General features: G+C 33.5%; 2 protein-coding genes across 3 annotated transcripts in view; one reads left to right on the plus strand and one right to left on the minus strand.

Moving 5' to 3' along the window:
- LOC128243345 (phagosome assembly factor 1-like) overlaps positions 1-9,537 on the minus strand; it is a 35,859-nt gene extending 26,322 nt beyond the window's left edge. Inside the window, exons 1-2 of the mRNA XM_052961057.1 lie at positions 9,370-9,537; positions 4,930-5,012 (exon numbers count right to left, since the gene is read on the minus strand). Coding sequence (XP_052817017.1) covers positions 4,930-5,012; positions 9,370-9,433 — 147 coding nt within the window. The 5' untranslated portion in view covers positions 9,434-9,537. The remainder of the gene's footprint in view (positions 1-4,929; positions 5,013-9,369) is intronic.
- Positions 9,538-11,247: 1,710 nt separating this feature from the next.
- The window catches only part of LOC128242275 (core-binding factor subunit beta-like), a 51,209-nt gene continuing 41,526 nt past the window's right edge, over positions 11,248-20,930 (plus strand). For both annotated transcript variants that reach the window (XM_052959367.1, XM_052959368.1), the window contains exons 1-4: positions 11,248-11,437; positions 11,582-11,668; positions 12,431-12,550; positions 14,873-14,989. In XM_052959367.1, coding sequence (XP_052815327.1) covers positions 11,279-11,437; positions 11,582-11,668; positions 12,431-12,550; positions 14,873-14,989 — 483 coding nt within the window. In that variant the 5' untranslated portion in view covers positions 11,248-11,278. The remainder of the gene's footprint in view (positions 11,438-11,581; positions 11,669-12,430; positions 12,551-14,872; positions 14,990-20,930) is intronic.

Consider the following 20,930-nt stretch of genomic DNA (forward strand, 5'->3'; position numbering starts at 1 on the left):
AAGGTTTGACTTACATGCTAAGATTTCGGTGTTTGATTGGACAATTAATAAAAGTGCGTTAACACTTAGTACTAGTGACAGCCTTCAGCGAAATACATAAACAAGTGTACATTCTCATAGGCTGTCTAAGTGAGCCACTTTATACCTCAATTGACAACGATCTACGTCACACTTAAGTTATAAAGCTCCCGTTTGCATAATACAATTATAATACTACGTAATATGCATAACTTTTCATCATAAAAAAAAGAGCAGTCGACATACTGCACATATTAATTTGAATAATTTTGAGTTCAAACTACGGAGAACCAAAATGTTTGTAAACAAATAAATAAGACTTCCTTGCATAATAATTATGTAAATATCATGTTTATTATCATTCTAATAAGAAATCATTTCAACAAAGAGCTAGGTTACTACGTTTCAGGAAAAATTGTGTTCGTTATATTTCATATTATATAAAACTATACGAAAACAATAACCAGTCTGGCCTTTCCGAAGAATTGCTCATTTGAATGAACACAGTCATTTACATAAAAAAAATAACCTTAAAAGTCACGTTTACATTTGTAAACACATTTATAAATCACAAAAAGGTATTCATTTGTACCAGTTTACTGTGTACCTATGGCTCATTATTTTAAAATGACACTAAAAGTCAAAGTATTTAACTTGACCGAGAAATAATTTACTGGTAGAACAAACGTTCATTAGCCGACTTACAGACAATATATATGTTGTCTTATTCAAATACCTCCAATTCAACAAGGTATATTTGTACTTATTTCAGCCTGCAAAGGAGAATGCAAAACATTAATTCGTTCGAACCGGCCAATCAGAACCATATATTCTGTGAACTCCATTTTGGATACTGGTGTACGTGACAGAGTGGATTCATATATTCTGCCATCAATTTTTAATGATACGCTCACCTGAGTTTTATAGTACACGGTAAGTCGGTTATAGTTCATTGTTAAAATGAAACAAATTTAATCTGATGGAGTGACAGCGACTTACAGAATGGTTTCATAGCTTTTTTTACGTAACGAGTGTAAATTGAGTGACTGTTAATTATGTTGAATTAATTGAGTAGTTGAAGACGCCGAATACCTTTTTTGGTATGAGATATTCAGGGTTTTAAAGGAATACTTCGCTGCTGTACGCAGAAACTTTGGCTTATAGCAGTAGGAATAATTTCAAAATTAGTTATTTGTTATGCCTGATTTGGGAAAGAAATGAAGGAGTAATTCTTACGCAAAGGAAAGGGAGGGGACGGGATTGTACTGCATTCATGGTTTATTGGGGGGATGGGCGATTGGGGGGGGGGGGGGGGGTTACCTTGCATTCATGGTTTATCAGGGGGTGGGGGGTAACACTGCATTCATTGTTTATTGGGGGAAGGGGGAAAGGGAAATACTGCATTCATGGTTTATCGGGGGGGGGGGGGGGATAAACTGCATTCATGGTTTATCAGGGTATAGGGGATGTTATTCTGCATTTATTGTATATCGAGGGGGCGGGGGTTACACTGCATTCATGGTTGAACTGAGTTATCAACTTATCTAGATTTCAATGTATAAATTAATTGCTTTAAACATTTTTATTTTATGAAAATATTCAATGAAAAAATCATTTTAACATTCAAACAGTTTGTTGGGAAAAGACAAAACAAAGATAAAATGATTTCTTTATTTTCTGACAGTCAAAATAAGCACGTGACCAACCACAAAAACCTGCACAAGTAAAATGCTTTCCAGATTTGCTCAAATTCTGAACTTACAAAGCAAGATTGTTAGAAAACATGATGTTAAGCATCAGAGACTGGTGTTTCGGCATGTCCACATGTTTATAGGTCAGTTATAGTTCCTTAATTGGACAGGAACAATCCAGAATAGCGTGTAAAACAAACAATTAATACGAGGAATTCAGTAAAGACGAAACCTAATTCTCACAATTGAACAAGAACATCTGTGCGCAACAACAACTAAAACATGACATTTGTCAACTCACAGGCTGGTAGGACTTAACTATGCCTCTTAAAGACTTTCACTTAGGCCATTATAACAAAATTATTTGTTCCCAGAGGCCTGACAGACTTACCAAAACAAGCCTAGGGTTTTAGCAAGAATTTAAAAGAACAGGGTGTTGCAGAAAAGGGACAGGGTGATATGGGTTAAAGGTCACATTGAATCAGGCTATGAAGTGCTTAAACATTATAAATTTGGCAGAAAATGTTAGAAATTGTGTTTAATTCAAGTAATAATAGATTTCAAATGCCAACAATTAAAAAAAATTATATGTATTTATAATAATAGTATAAGTTTTAATAAAAAAGGAAATATTTCATTATCAAAAGCATTTCATTCCATGAAAGCAAGAGTGCCATTGCTGGTCTCCATGAGGGCAGAAGGGTGCTACCAAAAATGGGTGGGGTGCAGCACCCTTCCGATTCTCTTGAGCTAAAACTCCTAAAGCCCCTATACTCAACATTGTTCCCCTGACGAAGGCTAAAATAATATTGTTACATTTAACCTGTACTGTAACCTCTTGCTGAATGCTAAACCATCACTCAGTAAATTAAAGTACACATTCTCCACCAAACAACCCACTGGAAAAGTCTGAGGTGGGCCACAATTTTTTAAGGGCGGCCTTATTTGTATTTGCTTCACACCCTTTATAGTGAACTTGCGTCAAGTGTGCATAAGTAAGAACTAACATGAACCTTAACAATTAACAGCCATCCCTCAGTGGTCGTATAAAAGCTATACCACTTTTCGTTTCCTGAGAGAAAAAAATGATTTCTGACCCAGTGACCCACTGGCCCAAAGAATTGAAGTAAGTATTACTTAAGATAATCTTAAAGAGATGATTTTTTGTCGCCTTTCCCAAATCTAGCCTCTATATTTAGCTCTATTGTGCATTGTTTCCTGCTTAAATCTGAGATCAAACTTCCTGAAACATGCTTGTCAAAGTATTATTAATAATTGGAATACATTGTTTCTGCTCCAGTTACAATTGTTCCGACAATTACAGTAGTCAAATAGAATATACAGGTGCTTGGCTAGACGTCAATTCGGGGCTTGGTACTAATAGTGGTCAAGGAGTCCAAGGGTTGGACTCTTTAAGGAATGTGATTGATCAGGCAGCTGATGGGCGATGGGTTTTGCGGGGCGTTTCAATGCCCCAAATGGAGGTTGAATGGGTGAAAAGTCCTGCCGCACAGGCAAAACAGGCCTTTTAGGAGCCCTTTTGAGTGCTCTCCTGATTTCAAATTTGAAGCAAACTTGTGTGTCTTTACTTACAACAAATTTGGAACCAACAAAAGCCACTAGCTAACATTTTATAATCAATAAAAAAAAATACTGCAATATCACAAATTTGTGGAAAAATCATACACCTAGGTCAGGCTATTCATAAATTTTCCTCATATGTTCATAGTTAAATTTAGTTTTAACATAAAAGTATATTACATAGAATAAATAAAATAATTTAGATATCATTAAGTCATTATCAAAAGACAACTGAAAATGACTTGAGTAAGGAAATGATTTAAGATGCTTTATGAAAAGCAGCTCTGAGACTTAAAATTAGAGTGTCTTGTCCATGTAATTCAATGGAGTGATGGAAAATTGTTAATTTATGGTTTACTGCCTAAATAAGCATTTTTCAGTTTCTCAAAACCTAAATTCAAAATAAAATCTTGATATTGCCTTGAACAAACTTTATCTATACATGATTTTGCTTAATATATGATCTAAGAATCATTGGACTTCTTTAATATGGCTTCGACTGATATATTTTGTAAGTACTGGTAGATAGTCTGATGGACTCCTGTTGAAAACCAGCACACTGAGTTTTTTCTAGTCTGCAAATGGGCATTACTTGTTAATTGGCATTTCTATACAGCTGGAGTTATTGCTATTTCTATACATGCATGTATCATCTCTTGCAATATGTGAACCAAGTTTGCTTTGACACGATTAATCTTATTTTGAGAGTGTTTTTTTTACACAGTAGGTACTTTTAAAGATGCACTCTTACTCCTAAATAAGCAGTCCCAAAATTAAAACAATTGTTTTAAATTACCGAAAAGGGTGAATAAATATCGAAATAATGGTTCTTATGAAGGATACCATGTTTCATTTGAAAGAAAGGTGAATAATGAGACTATTGTTGACTGCCGTTAATCTTTTAGGACCCACCAGTCATTTAATATGTGTTTGTTTTCAGCTATTAAATACAATTTTCAATATTGTTATATCAGTAATTGGTATTTTCTATAAATGCATTATTTAGTTAGTAGTTAAAGTTTTATCACTCAAAATTTACTATTGGCTATATATTGATTTTAAATACAAGTATCACTTTAACGATCTTATTATCTTCAACAGTCCCAAATAAAACACATCCAATCTCGTTTGTAATGTACCAGGTAATCACACAGGAATATTAACTACTGCTTGCATATAAACTTAGCAAAACTTGCTTGTTAATCAATGAAATTAAAAGCACGCGCACAATGCAATTTAGCATGTGACAAGGTTACATTACACCAACAAAACTAGAAAGTCACATCAGGGATTTCAAACTGGTTTGAAGTTGCATTTAAAGTCAATGCAATTTATTGACAATTGCAGTATTTAAGTGGCACAACCAAATGCCTTAAATTTTCAGTTCCAGCTCAGTCTGGCAGTTAAATTCAGAAGTCTAGTCATGTGATAGTTTTACATCCATTACTGGCAATCCCTAAATTAATTTGTACAGATTTGGGGCCGACTAAACATTGCCACTATTCGATGCTTGAAGACTGTAATGCTAATTCCAGTTGCAAACTATAAAAACTAGTCCGCCAGATTCCCATAATCTAAAAAGTACTAATCAGGGTCATACTGTTACATACAGACATAACCAAAAATCCTTGGAACTGACCTGATTGCTGTACCATACTTGAACGCCTTTTATAACCCTGTCCTGCCTCTTTAGAATGTTCACAGCTTGATAAAATGGCATACCTGAAAAGGAAAATAACAAAAAGAATAACATGAATACTGCAAAAGATGCTCAACTAATTTTCTTACAAGGCCAAGGGGAATGTTACCATCAAGCAATCAACCAACACATAATTGCCTGTATGTCAAGAAAGGCATACCCTGACAATAGTAAGGCGAATTTCACCACCAAGCAATCAACAAATACATAATTGCTTGTATGTCAAGAAAGGAATACCCTGGCATTACAAAGGGGAGCTTTACCATCAAGCAATCAACCAACACATAATTGCCTGTATGTCAAGAAAGGCATACCCTGACAATAGTAAGGCGAATTTCACCACCAAGCAATCAACAAATACATAATTGCCTGTATGTCAAGAAAGGAATACCCTGGCATTACAAAGGGGAGCTTTACTAAGCAATCAACAAACACAAAATTTTCTGTGTGTCAAGAAAGGAATACCATAGCATTACAAAGGGGAACTTTACTAAAAAATCAACAAAAACACAAAATTTTCTGTGTGTCAATAAAGGAATACCCTGACATTACTAAGGGGAATGTTACCATTGAATGCCAAGCCCACAATCTTTTTTTTTCTTTTTGAAGTCAATATCTTCTTTTTTTCCCCATTAAGGGCCAGAGTCCCCGAGATCCCCCAAAAAACACTTACAAAATTGGACAAGAAAAAGCATGATATATATCATTTTATGTGTACTGTTCTTTTCAACGAACTATTTCTATTTAATGATTGAATGGAAGGCATCAATAACTTTACCCATCTGCCACATCATAAATAGGAAACAAAACTGTATGAAGATATGAAATAGATATTAAAGAGGTATATTATAAAAGTTCTCAATCTGTGAGACGTACATGTAACTACTATACCCGTAATTGAAATTTTAACTTAAAAATCTAAAAAGTAAAAGAAACAAAAAAATCAGTTTCACATGGAGCTTAATAAAAAAATCTTCAAGGTATGCCTGTTCAAAAAGCAAGGTAATTTTTAAAAACATCCATAATTTTATTAATCTTTTGAGTATTTAACTTAATGTACAAAATAACATGTGTAATTGAATTGCGGATGTAAAGTAGTTATAATCTAATGTCTGTGTGAATGTTTTCGTGTTTAATTACTACTTCTCCAAACGTTTCATTTTGTTTCAATGATTTTTATGTTAATGGTTTTGAATTCTACTGGATCTTTGAAAAGAACAAGTAGTAAAACAGTTTCTGGGTAAGGCAGATTTGTATTTCAGAAATCGACAGATATTATATCTAATAAAAAATCCAGGGATGTTTCAAAATAAGTGTGAAAAGACCACGTAATTAAACAGTTTCCAGGTTAGGCAGATCTGTCTTCAAGAAATTGACAGATATAATATCTAAATAATTTCCAGGGATGTTTCAAAAAAAATTGTCAGAGCATCTTTCATTCCCTACCACAAACACGACATATGCCCAAAAAACAGAACAAATAAGTTTAGTTTATGTTCACCAAAAAAAGATTTTGTGTCAACAATTGAAATGATGTTATTCGGCTTTCAGGGAAGACCTTGATTTATGTACACAATTCTATGTTTTGTTCCAAGGAAACTTACGCGGGAGTGTTTTCTCCCATATGTATTCACAAAACAATTTTTATTTTTTGGACTGAAGTTTGTGTTTATCATTTTTTTTTATTTATGTTTTCATTTCAACTTGTTTTTCTTTTTTTTTTACTCCCACAATCATAAAAGGTTGGACAACAAAATATTTGTAAGTAAATCATTGGAATATTTAACTATCATTGCTTGATGTGCAATCACATTTTCTCACACCTACTAGTAATCGATACTTAAGGACAATTACTCACATTTACTAGTAATCAAAACTTAAGGACAATTACTCACACTTACTTGAAATCAAAACTTAAGGACAATTACTCACACGTACTCTAAGCAATACTTAAGGACGAGACTTGCCAACACTTACTAGTTATTGATACTAAAGGGCAAAACTTACTCCCACTTACTAGTTATTGATACTTTAGGACAAGACTTACTCCCACTTACTAGTTATCGATACTTTAGGACAAGACTTACTCCCACTTACTAGTTATCGATACTTTAGGACAAGACTTACTCCCACTTGCTAGTTATCAATACTTTAGGACAAGACGTACTCCCACTTACTAGTTATCAATACTTTAGGACAAGACTTACTCCCACTTACTAGTTATCAATACTTTAGGACAAGACTTACTCCCACTTACTAGTTATCGATACTTTAGGACAAGACTTACTCCCACTTACCTAGTAAATCGATACTTTAGGACAACACTTACGGTACTTCCACTTACTAGTTATCGATACTTTAGGACAAATTTTACTCCCACTTACTAGTTATCAATACTTTAGGACACGACTTACTCCCACTTACTAGTTATCAATACTTTAGGACACGACTTACTCCCACTTACTTCTTATCTATACTTAAGGACAAGACTTACTCCCACTTACTTCCATAGGAGACATTAAATGCAATGCCAGTGTAATTAGTTCTGCAACTACCACATTGATAGACATACCGTAACTCACATGGCAGAAGATTTTGCAAAATGTCAAAGATATGTTCTTCAACCAAAGTAAACTAAAGTGTTGACAGTTTTACCAAGCACAAGGAGCTCCAAATTTCTTTAAAAAAATGAAATATTTGGTAACCCTGTTAAAAACTCTGGGTCTAAAAAGGGCTGGGACATTAAGTACCACAGTGGAGGAGAACGTTGAGTGTAACAACCAGAAAGCATACAGAACAGCATACAGTTTTGTATCAGCAGGACTTCATGGCACAGGTGGACTTGATATTATGACAGAAACAGTTGTCATAGACATGAAATCTGGGTGACGATTCACACAAATCTATGTCACGCCTATACTTTAATATGGTTTATAAATTGTTTTGTCTAGAAACACTGTTATAGATAAATTAGAATTGTTCCAAAAACATCTGTTGTAACAACTTTTCTTTACCAAAGAATACATTTGATGTTGCTGTGTACGTTCTTAGTGGATTTCTCCCAGTAGAAGCCCAAATTCATAAGAAAGCCATCATCTTATTTAACAATGTTTGTCATCGAAATGAGAATTCAGTAGAAATACATCTAGCAGTAAGACAGCTCATTATTAAGAAAAGCAAGTGTCAGTTGGTTTGTTGAGATTTAACGGTTATTCTGGAAATACGGCCTCTGTGAACCAGATGAACTTTTTGAATGAACCAGTTCACAAAATTAGGTAAAAAAGGACTGAATATCTAGACATCAATATCTGGTGTATGTTGTGAACAAAATTTTAAATTAAAAAAAAAATTGAATCTGAAAGCAGTAACTCCTGAAAAACCTCATCCTCTTCTTCAATTTCAACCTATGATGCCAAAAGGCAAATTCTCAAGCCCAAGTTCATGAGTTGAACTTATGTGCTCCAGAGTAACCATGCAGTATTCAACCAGAAAAAAGAATGTGAAGAATTTCTGAAACCTTGGTACACCTAGTTCTTCATTGTCAAACCCTGTCTGGAGGTGACGTTCAGTTAGAATGAAGCTGAAAAATTATTGGTAATCAGCTTGGACCAGTGCAACCATGTAACAGAGCTAAATATAATTTTTAACTGCCCATATCAATGTGTTACGAGCATATAGAACACAGTGACTTCAAATCTTCAGAGTGTTGAGTTCCAATGTAAGAGATTGCTCTTTGCCATGCATATTGGACCTTGACGTTATAGGCATTTAAAATTTCTTGATAAGAATAAAAACATAAAATGCAAAGTCGTTCCCACTGTGCATACTTATACTTGTGCCATTTGAGTAGCTCAGACAAACATATAAACTGTGGTTACACTGAAAACATTGATGCTGGGACATATAAATGTATACAGATATATTACATATACTACAACTGTTCCCCTTTTACAAGGTGGTGACGACGAGGAATACAGAAAACACAATACAGGTGGCAGAACAAGTTTTAAAACTCTGGCCCCAGTTAATAATAATATATTTATGTTATGCACTATTTAATAATTAATAAATACCATTAGTCACTCTGCTTATGAAACCAATCAGATGCTTATGTTAACATAATAATATAGGAAATAATTATGTCAACCTGAACAGCTGATTGTGGTGTCCTTCACCTTTCCAAACAAAGAAAATATACATCAAAATATAAATAAAAAGCATATCGGGAAATGAATGACTGATTTCTTTGACCATGAATCAAGAATAGTGTCCTTGGTGAGGTTCTGGTTTTCAGGCATTATTTTTTTTTTCATTTGACAGTTTAGAGTTTGTTTACGTTTCGCATAAATTTTGACGTCAACTGACAACCAAAAATCTCACCCAAAATAAACTCCCATTGCTCATTTCCAAGGGATCTTTCAGGTACGACCTCAAGATCAAGCATACTTGTATGAAAAGCATAAGCATTAACGCCAGAAATGTAAGTAGAGCATAGAAAAAATCGTAGATTTTGCTAATGCTTTTACATCGTAGTTTCATTCGACGCCATATTTGTTGTTTTGATGTTATTGCGCATGCGTTGCTTATTCTTCACTTCCGTAATTTTCGCGGAAACTGACGTAGCAATCAACACTTCTTTATCATGTTAAAAGAAAAAATCTTCGAGTCATATAACATATAAAGGAAAATATAAATGGTTAAGTGACATGATAAAATCATTATGTTGCAGTGGCGTATTGTTTCCTCCCAAGTTTTTGCATAAGTTTCCATGACTCGACAGTGCGTCTTAGATAAGATATTTTCTTACACTTCATATGGACAATAGAATGAATTTCAGACATATGGTGCATGATGAACAGCTATGAATAACAGCAAATTTAGTGCCGTTTGGCAGATGTATACATCGGGGTATTATCTTGAGAGTTATGGAAGGTGCTGCCGCCGTGTCCATGTCCGCTATTGGAAGCACCCTTCTGCCCATGTGGAGACCGACATGGGTACCCTCCTGCCTTCATAGATTTAAATGCTTAAAAGCCCTATATTTCGTCTGTTCTATTAAAAATAAAATTTTAAAATCAAATAAACATATTTGGAAATTAAACACATACCATAACTAATAATAATGCAAAATTTCTAACTTTTTCTGTGAAAATCATAATGTTTTAATTGTTGAAAGCCTAACAAGGTACGGCCTAGCTTTTTACTCATAGCACCCTGTACTTCCCTTTTCTGAAGTACTATGTCCTTGTAAATAATGATAATATTGCACTTCTACATACACAAATATGTTGTATAAGGTTAAAGGTTAAAACAAATAGACTCCGCTTAGTGCATCAATAATTTGTTTATATGATTTTCAATTTCTTAGCTGCGTTTCTTATTAAGGAAGACATAAAGGAGACAACAAAATCTAGCTTTAAAGTTCTTGTATTGCATACGGGAATCATATACATTGTAGATTCAACCCTCATATCTTGACCGCACGTGGGATTGTTTTCTTTTACTGGACATAGTAAAAATTGAAGAATTGTACATGCATAAGATGTTTTTAGTTGTTTTGTTGTTTGTGTTTTCCACTGGTTAATAGAAAGTTCCTATATATGTTCATTGTTGATTCATCCGCCATACTGAAGCCACCGTTGACAGATACTGGGATTGTTTCATTTACTGTAAATTTTAAAGGTCAGTACATGTATATGATGTTTTCATTTGTTTTGTTGTTTGTGTTTTTCATTGCTAAATGTTAAAATGTCTTATAGCTGCGGAGGTGTTCAAACAAAACAAATCTCAATATCCATTGACAATATAAAACACAAAATATTTATTGTTTTGGAGTAAACCTCAAACAGCACATTTTGAAACTTGTTTTCGGACAAGAAAACAAAAATACCACGCAAATATCCTCTCCGATAAACATTTCGCTTGAATACGCTAACGTACTGAATTACCCGATAGTAGTAAAGTTTTTTCTCACGGTTTTTAGGTCAGACCATCCCTTATAGGCAAATTCATGAATATGAAATAAGCTGTGACGTAGCGATAGCCTTATACGGAGTATGATAATAATATTTACAATTAGTAATTTACATAAACGTTTTTATTGGATAACGATTTTTTGACGTCACGAATCATCATCTCCGTGAGATACGGATTTTGCCGAGTGTTACCAAATATGGGCACTCGTTGAAGTCCGTACATCGAAACGATCATGAACGAAGAATTTCCAACGACCAATCAGATGCGAGGTCAATCATACACTAGTCATACCGTATTTTGTTCAGTAACTTGAATGAAGAGTTTCAGTTTAAGCATGTTGCCATTTGAAACAGACACAGTGCTTGGAGTAGTCACTAAAACATTTTACAAAGTCATGCCAAGAGTGGTACCTGATCAGCGATCAAGATTTGATAACGATGAATTGTTTAGAAAACTCTCAAGAGAAGGAGAGGTCAGTTTATCAAAGTTTATCCGGAAGTTTCAGTTCGTATTATATATAATATCTCTTTCAAAGAGGATATATAATTTGTGTTCTTTCTTGGAATTGGAATTATATTTATGTGTGATCATGTTTTTGGATTTATTTTTATTTCAGATTAAATACACAGGATTTAAAGATCGACCGATAGAAGAACGACAGTTAAGATTTCAAACGGAATGTAGGGAGGGTCACGCTGACTTGGTATGTTATTGCGCTTAATGTATACACTACATCATAGGTATTTCATGGTGTGTTAATCATGAATACCAAATGGGATTGTCGTGTATTAGCTCTCGAATACATATCATTAGAAAGACATGATAAATTAACTGACAAAAAATATTGTTTTATTTGATACTCCTAAAATTCATCTACATGTTATATGATTCATACGAAACTACATTTTTATCTGCTATTAATACTCCCTGTTTTGACTAAGTACACTTCAGGTTTAAACGGACGTAAATAAAATTCATGGAAGGTACGAAAGCACATGTGTGTATTTTTTACAGGAAAACCCCCCTGACATACAGCACGTTAAACACAGTTAAAACATATTTTAACGTCTTCATTATAATCTTTCTACCATACTGTTAACCGCGAAAATGTAATTATTTCTTAATTTCCTTATTCGTGATAGGTATTATATACTGTATATCTATGTACACATGTATTTTTCACCCTTTGGCATATGACTATTTATGATACGATGTTACAATCATGGCTCAACGAAAACAATATAAAATTTAACCTATATATAAACACACCTATACATTCACATATATATATGAGTATCAACAGTGGGTTTAGATATATCTTATTTTCGTATCGATTCATATAAAATCATACGTGTTGTTTTGTTTGGAACACGATCCTAAAAATGCTCTTCAATGTCATGTAACAGAAATAATTAAAGTTTACATTAAACCATCAGTTAATGAACTGAACATGTTTTTGTTTCAGGCGTTCGTCGCCACGGGAATTAATCTACAGTTACAGTTTAAGTCAAACTCGTGGTCAGAAAATCCAGATGACAGATTAGTAGCCCCAGACTTTGTAGATTTCGACAGGGAACCCGGAAAAGTAAGTAATTTGTTTTTGTTTTTGAATGATAGTATTTTAGTAATGTGACTGAAGTTGACGGACCCAGCGCTTCTTGGCGCGCGAGACAACTCCAAGACAATTTGCTGATAATTTCACATATTTCCTCCCTTTTCTGATATCCTTTAAAAGAATGGTTTCCAGAAACAATTACGAGAGAAAAAAAACAACACTTCCTATTATTTTTTAGAGTTTTTACACACAGACGACTGTGCTATTAATTTCTGCCTTTCCTGAATTCTGATGTAGAATGTTTTTAGAGACAATTGAAAAGAAAATAATCTTTTTTTTTTTAAATTTACGCAGACGCTCATGAAAACGCGTTGCTAAAATAGAAGTATAGTTTGTCAAATCACTTTACAAAGATTCAAGACATATTTCATTACACATGTCCATGATTGCATGCTCGAGTGAAAATATGTATGTCAGACGAAAAGAAGATGAATAAAAGTTGTGTATGTAAAGAATGTAAAGAACCTCATTAAATTAATCATTTTAGATAAATTCGTATTAACAGCGTTTTCCTTTCCGCATAGTTTGCATCAATCGGTTGTTGTATTATTCAGTTACACACGGCATTTACATCAATAGACGGTTTACTTATGACTTGCGTAACCGTATTTTTTTTGTCTGCACTTCTCGAATTATTTTTTAAAAAAAAACTTTAAAAAAAGACCGACGAAACTAGAGGGAAAAAAAGAAAACTTAATCAAGGATCCGTATTTCATCTTCGAGTCAATTGGGAATCGTTGATTGTCCGGGGCATCTTGAATTTTGACAAGAAAAGTACCGTTAAAAGTTCACAACCCGACAGGAAATCTGTGAACTTTGATTGAAAATTGAAACAGCGCACGTGCTGAGTTATTCATCCGATTGTTTTCGTAATAGGGGTTGCGCAAGATTAAGCCTTCATAACAGTATTAAAATAAACCTTTGATCGTCATTTTGACTTGTTAGTCACTAAACTCTTCTGTTTCTTTCATAATTAATTGACTTGCCCCATACATCTGGTCACGAAAAAAGCAATATGCTACGACCCATTGGAGCAATTAGTTTTAATTACACGCGGCTAAATCAAGGATTAGGCAAAAACAATTTCTTGCTCTTCTCAAAGACGATTCGGTTTTACAGAACGTTTCTATCACTTAGAAACTTGAGTAGATGTATTTGTTAAGGAAACAGAAAATTACGTAAATTGATAAACACGTTTATTTCTCGCGAGCGTTTTCTACCTAACTCAATTCAGCTTACTTGGTGTTACCGTCGTATAAAGACGTTACGACTAAATACGCACGTGCGGAGCGGTCAACAGTAATTAAAACATCGCCATTTGTTTTTTTTGAACATTTTTTATCAAAAACATTCCACGAATACAGAATCAACTGTAATAAAATGCACTGCCGTGGCTTAGAATTATTTTCAGTGTCCAATGTGTTTAAATCGTTTCTGATAATTGTTTTAATACAGTTGACAATGACATTGTCCGAAAAAGCTGTCCGAATTGTAACTCGGTGTCGTCTGCGCACATTGTATTGTATTCAAATCCAAGCGAACGAAATACAAAAACAGTTCAAGTCTGAACATTTGATTTATCATTTTAAATTATTATATGACCTAAAAATGTTTTAAACGAATAATGAGAATAATTAACAAATCATTTTAGACATTAATTTCTTTATTATTTGTAATAATTTAATATTTTTCATCGGTTTATTTTGTTGATTTTTAGTTCTTGTTTTCATTCATTTGCTAGAATACACTCATTGACAGAAGTATGATGTTCAAATATATTGAATACTAATTCAAGAACTTTTGGATTCACAAAAAGTCTTACATAGCCTTTATCAAAAACTAACAAGCCCTGCTTTTGCGCAGTCCTAAAAAGTATTTTACCAGTCGGCTTGTGTTATTTCATTCTATCTATCTATCTCTGTTTAATGTCAACTCCTCTTCCGAGTGTTACTGACATGAACGGTGCATGCCGCATTCACTGTCAAAGGTATAAAATGAGCCATTTCAAAGTTCTATTGTGATTGTAAAAGAAGTTAAGAGAACTAAAAAGTTATTATTCTCTGGGCCAAACTTCAAATAATATGTCTCCCCGCCCACTACATATGTATGTAGATTTAGTGTGGGCCATTAGTTTTGTTTATTTATTTATTTTTTTTATTGACAATGTACAATTTTTGTTTTAAAAATTCTGAAACTAAGTAGTCAATTTTCTGGGTCAGACTATTTTTTCCAGGGCGGTCACAGGAGAGAAAACATTTAATAGTTTATTTTAAATACATGTATTTCTTCCAGGTACACTTAAAGTCCCAGTTTATCTTAAATGGGGTTTGCGTAATATGGCGAGGATGGGTCGACCTTAATAGACTGGAGGGCAATGGTGCAATAGAATATGATGCTGAACGAGCAATGGTAAGAAATAGATAATTCATTCAAATCAGTTTTAACATTTTTTTTGGCTTGAATGTGAATCAAACTTTTTGTGACATTGTTTAAAATCCCAAACCAATTTAATTGACTTGGTCACCACCAATCTAACTCTCTGTGCCTAGGCTTGAAATTTAATGTGGAACGTCTGCTGTGAGAAGTGAATGCTCAAACTGGACAACCATTTGTTTTAGTGTAACATCACCGTGAACTTCACAGAACAAGCTCCAAAAGTAACATTTCAAAAGTACTGCATGAAATAGTTACTTTGGGGTGTTCCATGTTTTCACTGTATGTGAAATATGTTGCTCTCTTATACTGATATATTATCGGCACTGTCTTCATAATTTGCTTTTGTTTTTCATAGCAAAACAGGCTTAAATGATTTGTGGAACAACTTTTAAATAAAAATATGCCATTGCGCTTTAATATTGTGAACAGTTTAAATATGTTTACATCACTGATAAGTGTATTACAAAATGATAATTTAAATGTATATAAAAATGGGAATTTGAATAACATTAACACTTGTCAACATTCATTTTATACATTTTAATGTACTAGCCTGTACATACAGTATCAATCAAGAACGTTTATATAACTTTTATTACCTTGTATAAAAGAAATATGAGTCATTGTTGGTAAAAAGGAAATGATTTCAACGCTGTGTAAACTATTACCTGCTTTTAAAATTTGTTCAAGTGATTATCATATTAAATTGATATCTTAACACAAATTTCACTTATTTGTACAGACAGTATGTTTTCCCTTTTCTACTTAAGATAGATAATTTATAGAATATGTTAGCACAGTCAGGTGCTGTCATTTTAAGTATAGTTTGCTCATCATTTTCATAGAAAGAAATTGTATGTATTTAATATTCTGTTCATATCTGTCTACTTTGTAGCATTTTAATGATATTAAGCATGTATTGGAAAATGCCATAATTCAGTCCCCTTTGTGACTCTTTATGGAGCTGTCAAGAAGATAATTAAAGTTCACTTTGCCGCTAAATTCAAAGTTTAAGATATGCTGTATAATGCATTTTGAGTGGTATTCTTATTTTTCATTGTCAAGTTTTGCTTGTAAGGAATGAGTCTTGAATTCAATTTAAAGACTTTTTGAAATGTTTGATTTTAAACTGGAGAGTACTTCATACTTTTAGAGTTTTGAAAGTTTCTTTCATGGCCATGTAATGCAGTGAACTTCAGGTTTATTTCCCTACATGTTTGTTTGTTTTAGGGATTATCTTAATTAACCAACACCATTAGATGATGCAAAAAACTTTACACTTTCTTAGGTTTTAGTTAAAAGCTTCTATGTTGTCTTCAAGTGTGAAATAACTCATTTTCTTGAAGTTGATGGGGGCCATTTCCATTCCATGGTGTGGATATGTACACCTATAAAACCAATAATTCAAGTGATATTGCACAGTTCTTTATCAAGTGTTAAATCACAGCATGTTGTGCGAGAAATATTTGCGATTCCATTTCATAATTTGATGTATTTTCTGCATTCATAATTCTGCATGGACCCTTTTATGACATTTTCTGGAAAACAACATCATTTTTATCAATTAGAACAAATTTCACTATGACAAGTAATTTCTGTAATTTGAATCCATTTTTCACTTGACAAATATCAGTTATTAATTAAGTGGTAAATTTAATCAAACTCTTATCAGTTTGTGATCTTGTTGTCTGTCCAAGTTTGTGGTGGAAGGCACAATCTGAATAGACCAAGATATATCTTGCCTTTGTTGTCATTTCATGTACCAAAAGATACAACAAGGCATATGCTAGCAACATTAAGTATCATATGGCATTTTCTCATATTAAGATATCAATTTCTGCAATCTGAATCATAGTTGAAGAGTGCAGTTGTAATAGTGTGAACCCTGCAGACAAGGTTTTTGGTGCTTGCTCTAGGCCCAAAGTCTCCCCACTCCTGCAAACCCAGCACAAAGACCCTCCATGAGGAAAATCTAGTCACATGTTTGTGGTTTTATCTAAGAGTCCATATGCTGCTTTTTCAAGGAACATGTGCACATTTGATAGCGTTTCGATGTCTTGTGCAAATGGCTGACACAACTCTCTCCCCTCAGTGTGTGGACATATTATCAAGCGGCGGTTGCCTGCATGGGTAGCATGGAGACCTCGCGAAGCCTGTCGCTTTGACCTTAGCACCACACAGCTGCCTAATCTGATAAGGACTGTTGAGTAACAATGCTGACAATGCCTGTACCTGCACTTAAATTAATTCTGTGCATGAGGCATGCAGCAGAAAAAACACCTTCTGAAAGTTATATCCATGTGTCAGCTGCTTTCAAGTTCTTTGGTTGCAGAATATTTGCAGGCTTGTTTGGAAAATGTGGCATTTTTCTTGGCAACAGGAAACAAAAAGACAAAGAAAATCAATACACTATGCAGAAGGAATCAGCCTCAGCTGCTTGATCTTCTCCTAGGTGACTTTGTCTGGATGGTGGTTTCTGTCAACTTTTTTTGAAATTGTAAGCTTGGACCTTGTGCAAGGAGTCTGTCTTTACAATCAGCATAGGCAAATTAGATGCAATTAAGAATGTGAACAATTAGATTTGTTGTGCACCTGAAGGTTGTGCATGGCACTGAAAGATTTATGGCAGCAGGTTTTGCCCCTAGTCTGTTGACAAGGGCATATGGGAAAAGAACAGCTAATATTTGCAGCACAAATGGTCCTAACATGTGCAAACTTTATACAGGCATATAGCACAGCATATAAATAACATGATTAATTAGTTATCAATAAGATGCACCCATAGCAGTGATCAGAGTAAGGGCCCAAAGCCCTGCAAAATCCCAGTGTCCCCACAGAAGGTGCATCCTCTCAAATGCATCTTGCTGCTCCTGCATTGCCTTCCCTTGTATTGTTTGCTGCTGCTCTGGTGTATAGAAGCAGAATATTGATCAATATCTGCAGCTGATGCACTTGGTAGCAAGACTAGGTGCATTGAGGGTAATGGTGGCTCTTGGAGTAGGTAGTCTTGGTATATTCTTGAATTTTGGCAGTTTTAGTTGGACTTTTTTGAAAATCTCTTTTGCATTGTGTTTGTCAAAGATTTGTGCACATATGTAAGTATTTATGAAGAGTTTAAGGTTAAATTAGCAGGTGAAATTTTAGTGTAAAGTTAATTGTTTTAAAGTGTTTTTTGGAGGAAAAATGGTGGAAGGCATTGGTTTAAAATGTGTGTGTTGGTTGTAAACTGGGAAAGAAATTTTTGAATTTGCAGATTGTATTTTGTGTATTGTTGTGCATTTGGACTGTAAGTATGTAAGTAAGATACATTTGAAAAGATTCATGAAGTTTCTCCACATTTCAACATATTCTGTGTTTTGTTTTAGAGGAATGTCCTCCTGATATCAATAATAAGATATTTATTAGAAAAATATGATCAGCAATTGTATATTATTATAATGCATTCTTTTCTGCACTTTTTGGGACACAGAAATTCCATTTAAAGTGTGTTTTTTAATTTAGTTCAAGCTATTTATAAATGGGTGTATTGGTCATTGGCTATGTAAAAGCGCATATTTATCGACTTGAATGCATACATTAGTATATGTGTTCTTAGAAAATCCCCATGTTCCTTGTTAAAACTGTGATTTATGGACTTTGTCTGTGATCTTGAAAGCATTTAAAAACACACAAAAGAAACTGAATATTTGTTGACAAGAGACAAAAAGTCAAAGTTTGCATGAAATTAATTTCATTTGCAATTTTCTCAGCATTGTATATTTTCAAACCGGTCATTAAATTTTAATTTTATATGAACAAACTATTATAAAGATGTCAGTTAAAGATTCTTTCAATTGCCATAACATTGAAACAATTTTAATAGTTTTTTTATGGGAATAAATTATTGTTATGATATTCAAGAGTTGAAATGCCATACATAAGTCGTCGTCCTCCGACAATTAAAGAACTAAGACCACCTCTTAGAAACTTGTGCGATGCAATTGCCGCAGAGTAAAATGATCTTAAGCTTTTTAAAAAAATTCAATTGTGTTATCAATGGTGCTGAGTTCTTAAATTTTAAAATAATAACAATGTTTTAAAAAACGTCTTAAAAGTTGATCAGGCTTTGGTTTTAAACTTGATATTCAGTAGCACTGAAGAACGAATGAGATGTTGCAGTGCGGAGTATAAAGACAGCTTGCTCACAACAGAACTTGCAGTAATGAAAAACATTTGAAAAAAAGAGGGAAAATCCATTGTTATATCTGTTGTCGATTATGAAAAAAAACCTTCTCTCTTGTTTTGATTTCATTGAAAATCGGGGAAATGATGTAGAAAAATGCTGGCAGGCACCTGTATCCGTGGCCATAGAAAGTTTTTGTTGAAAAAAAGAATGGTTCGCTAAAGAGGTTATGGTGTTATTGAAGTAGAAAGTGAACGTTGTTCGGGTATCATGTCTCCTTAAATTCAGTACATTGACTTTTATTGGTATTTTATTTCTTCTGAAAAAGATAGTAATAACCACTTAAATTTAATTACCCTTGAACTTATTTTTAAAAAGATACAAAAGACACACTTCTTTCATTGGCCATAATTACATCAGAGATTCTTTTTTTTTACCATAAATGGTCATTATGGTTGTAGTAGAAATTAAGCCATACATTTTGATTGTTTATTTTTTTCTAAACATTGCAATTATTTTTTTACAGTACTTTGATACTGTTAATGTTAGTTTTAATTCATGTTAAGAATTGATGATTTGATTTGCTGGTTAGTTAATTTCTAGCAAAGTAGAGTTTTCCAATTGGTTCTACCAATCACTGAAGAGGACTTAGGATTTTTGGTGCATTATTGTACCGGTAATATCATCTTAAATTTCATGTCTTTTGTTTATAAAGTGAACAAAGTTGCTTAGCAAAGCTTGCTATTGAAGAGTTTTTAGTTGATGGTTTCTTTGTTTAAGACTCAACTTTGACAAGCTGTATTATGGTTTTACTTATATCCCCAAAATATGATATTATCCAATCATCACTCTGGCCCGAATATTTGTTGAGTTGTGCCCCTTTTTGACTGAAGAAACAACAACAACAACAGAAGAGTGCATTGTGGTGCTCCTGTTGTCTGTTATATTATTGAAATCAGATTTTTTAATGAACAAGCCTAAACTCTTACGTACATAACAATTTGGCATAAAAAATGTAACAAGATCTGAGAGTTTTTATTTAACATTATTTGGACCCCCTGACACATTTTTTTGCAATTTTGGAAGAAAAAAATCCAATTTGAAAATAAAGAGCCATCTCTAAGTGTTAAACAAACACTTGCAAATCAGTCTGACTTCAGTATTTTATCAATTGCTTTTTGGACCATTTAAAAAACTTTTTAAAACTGACAAAATTATAACTGCGAACATTTTTTTTTTAAAAAGCCTGAGAAATACGTATCTTTTTGAAATCTTGCCTTATTCTAAACCCATATTTTTAGGAGTGGGTAGGTAGGCCATTTTTATTTTTTTTACTTTCTTAGGGATTTATTCTGTTATGAAAAAGGAAAACAAAAATATGACCATCAAAGAGGCTTAAAAAAACACCAGTTTGCTGCGCTTTTTTGTTAGCCAGTCTCAAAATGCCTCACTATTTATTAATTGTGGATAAATAGAAGAAATCTGTTTGACAATAAAATATGAAAGTTAAACCATGGTAAATATGAGCATATTTCAGACTTATCATAAACTTGATTCTGTCCTGTTTCAGATGGCACCCACCACATTACAGCTGTAAATAAACACTAAATTGTTATAACAGTAGGCAATTACATGATTTCTTCAGTGGTTGAAAAAAACATAAGCCCGCAAGCCCTGCACTGGTAAAATGTCTTCTGGGCTTGCTCAAATTATGTATTTTATATAGCAAGGCTGGTTAAAAAAATTGATGCC

The sequence above is a fragment of the Mya arenaria genome, chromosome 8 (genome assembly GCF_026914265.1).
Source record: "Mya arenaria isolate MELC-2E11 chromosome 8, ASM2691426v1".
In the NCBI taxonomy this organism is placed as follows: domain Eukaryota; kingdom Metazoa; phylum Mollusca; class Bivalvia; order Myida; family Myidae; genus Mya; species Mya arenaria.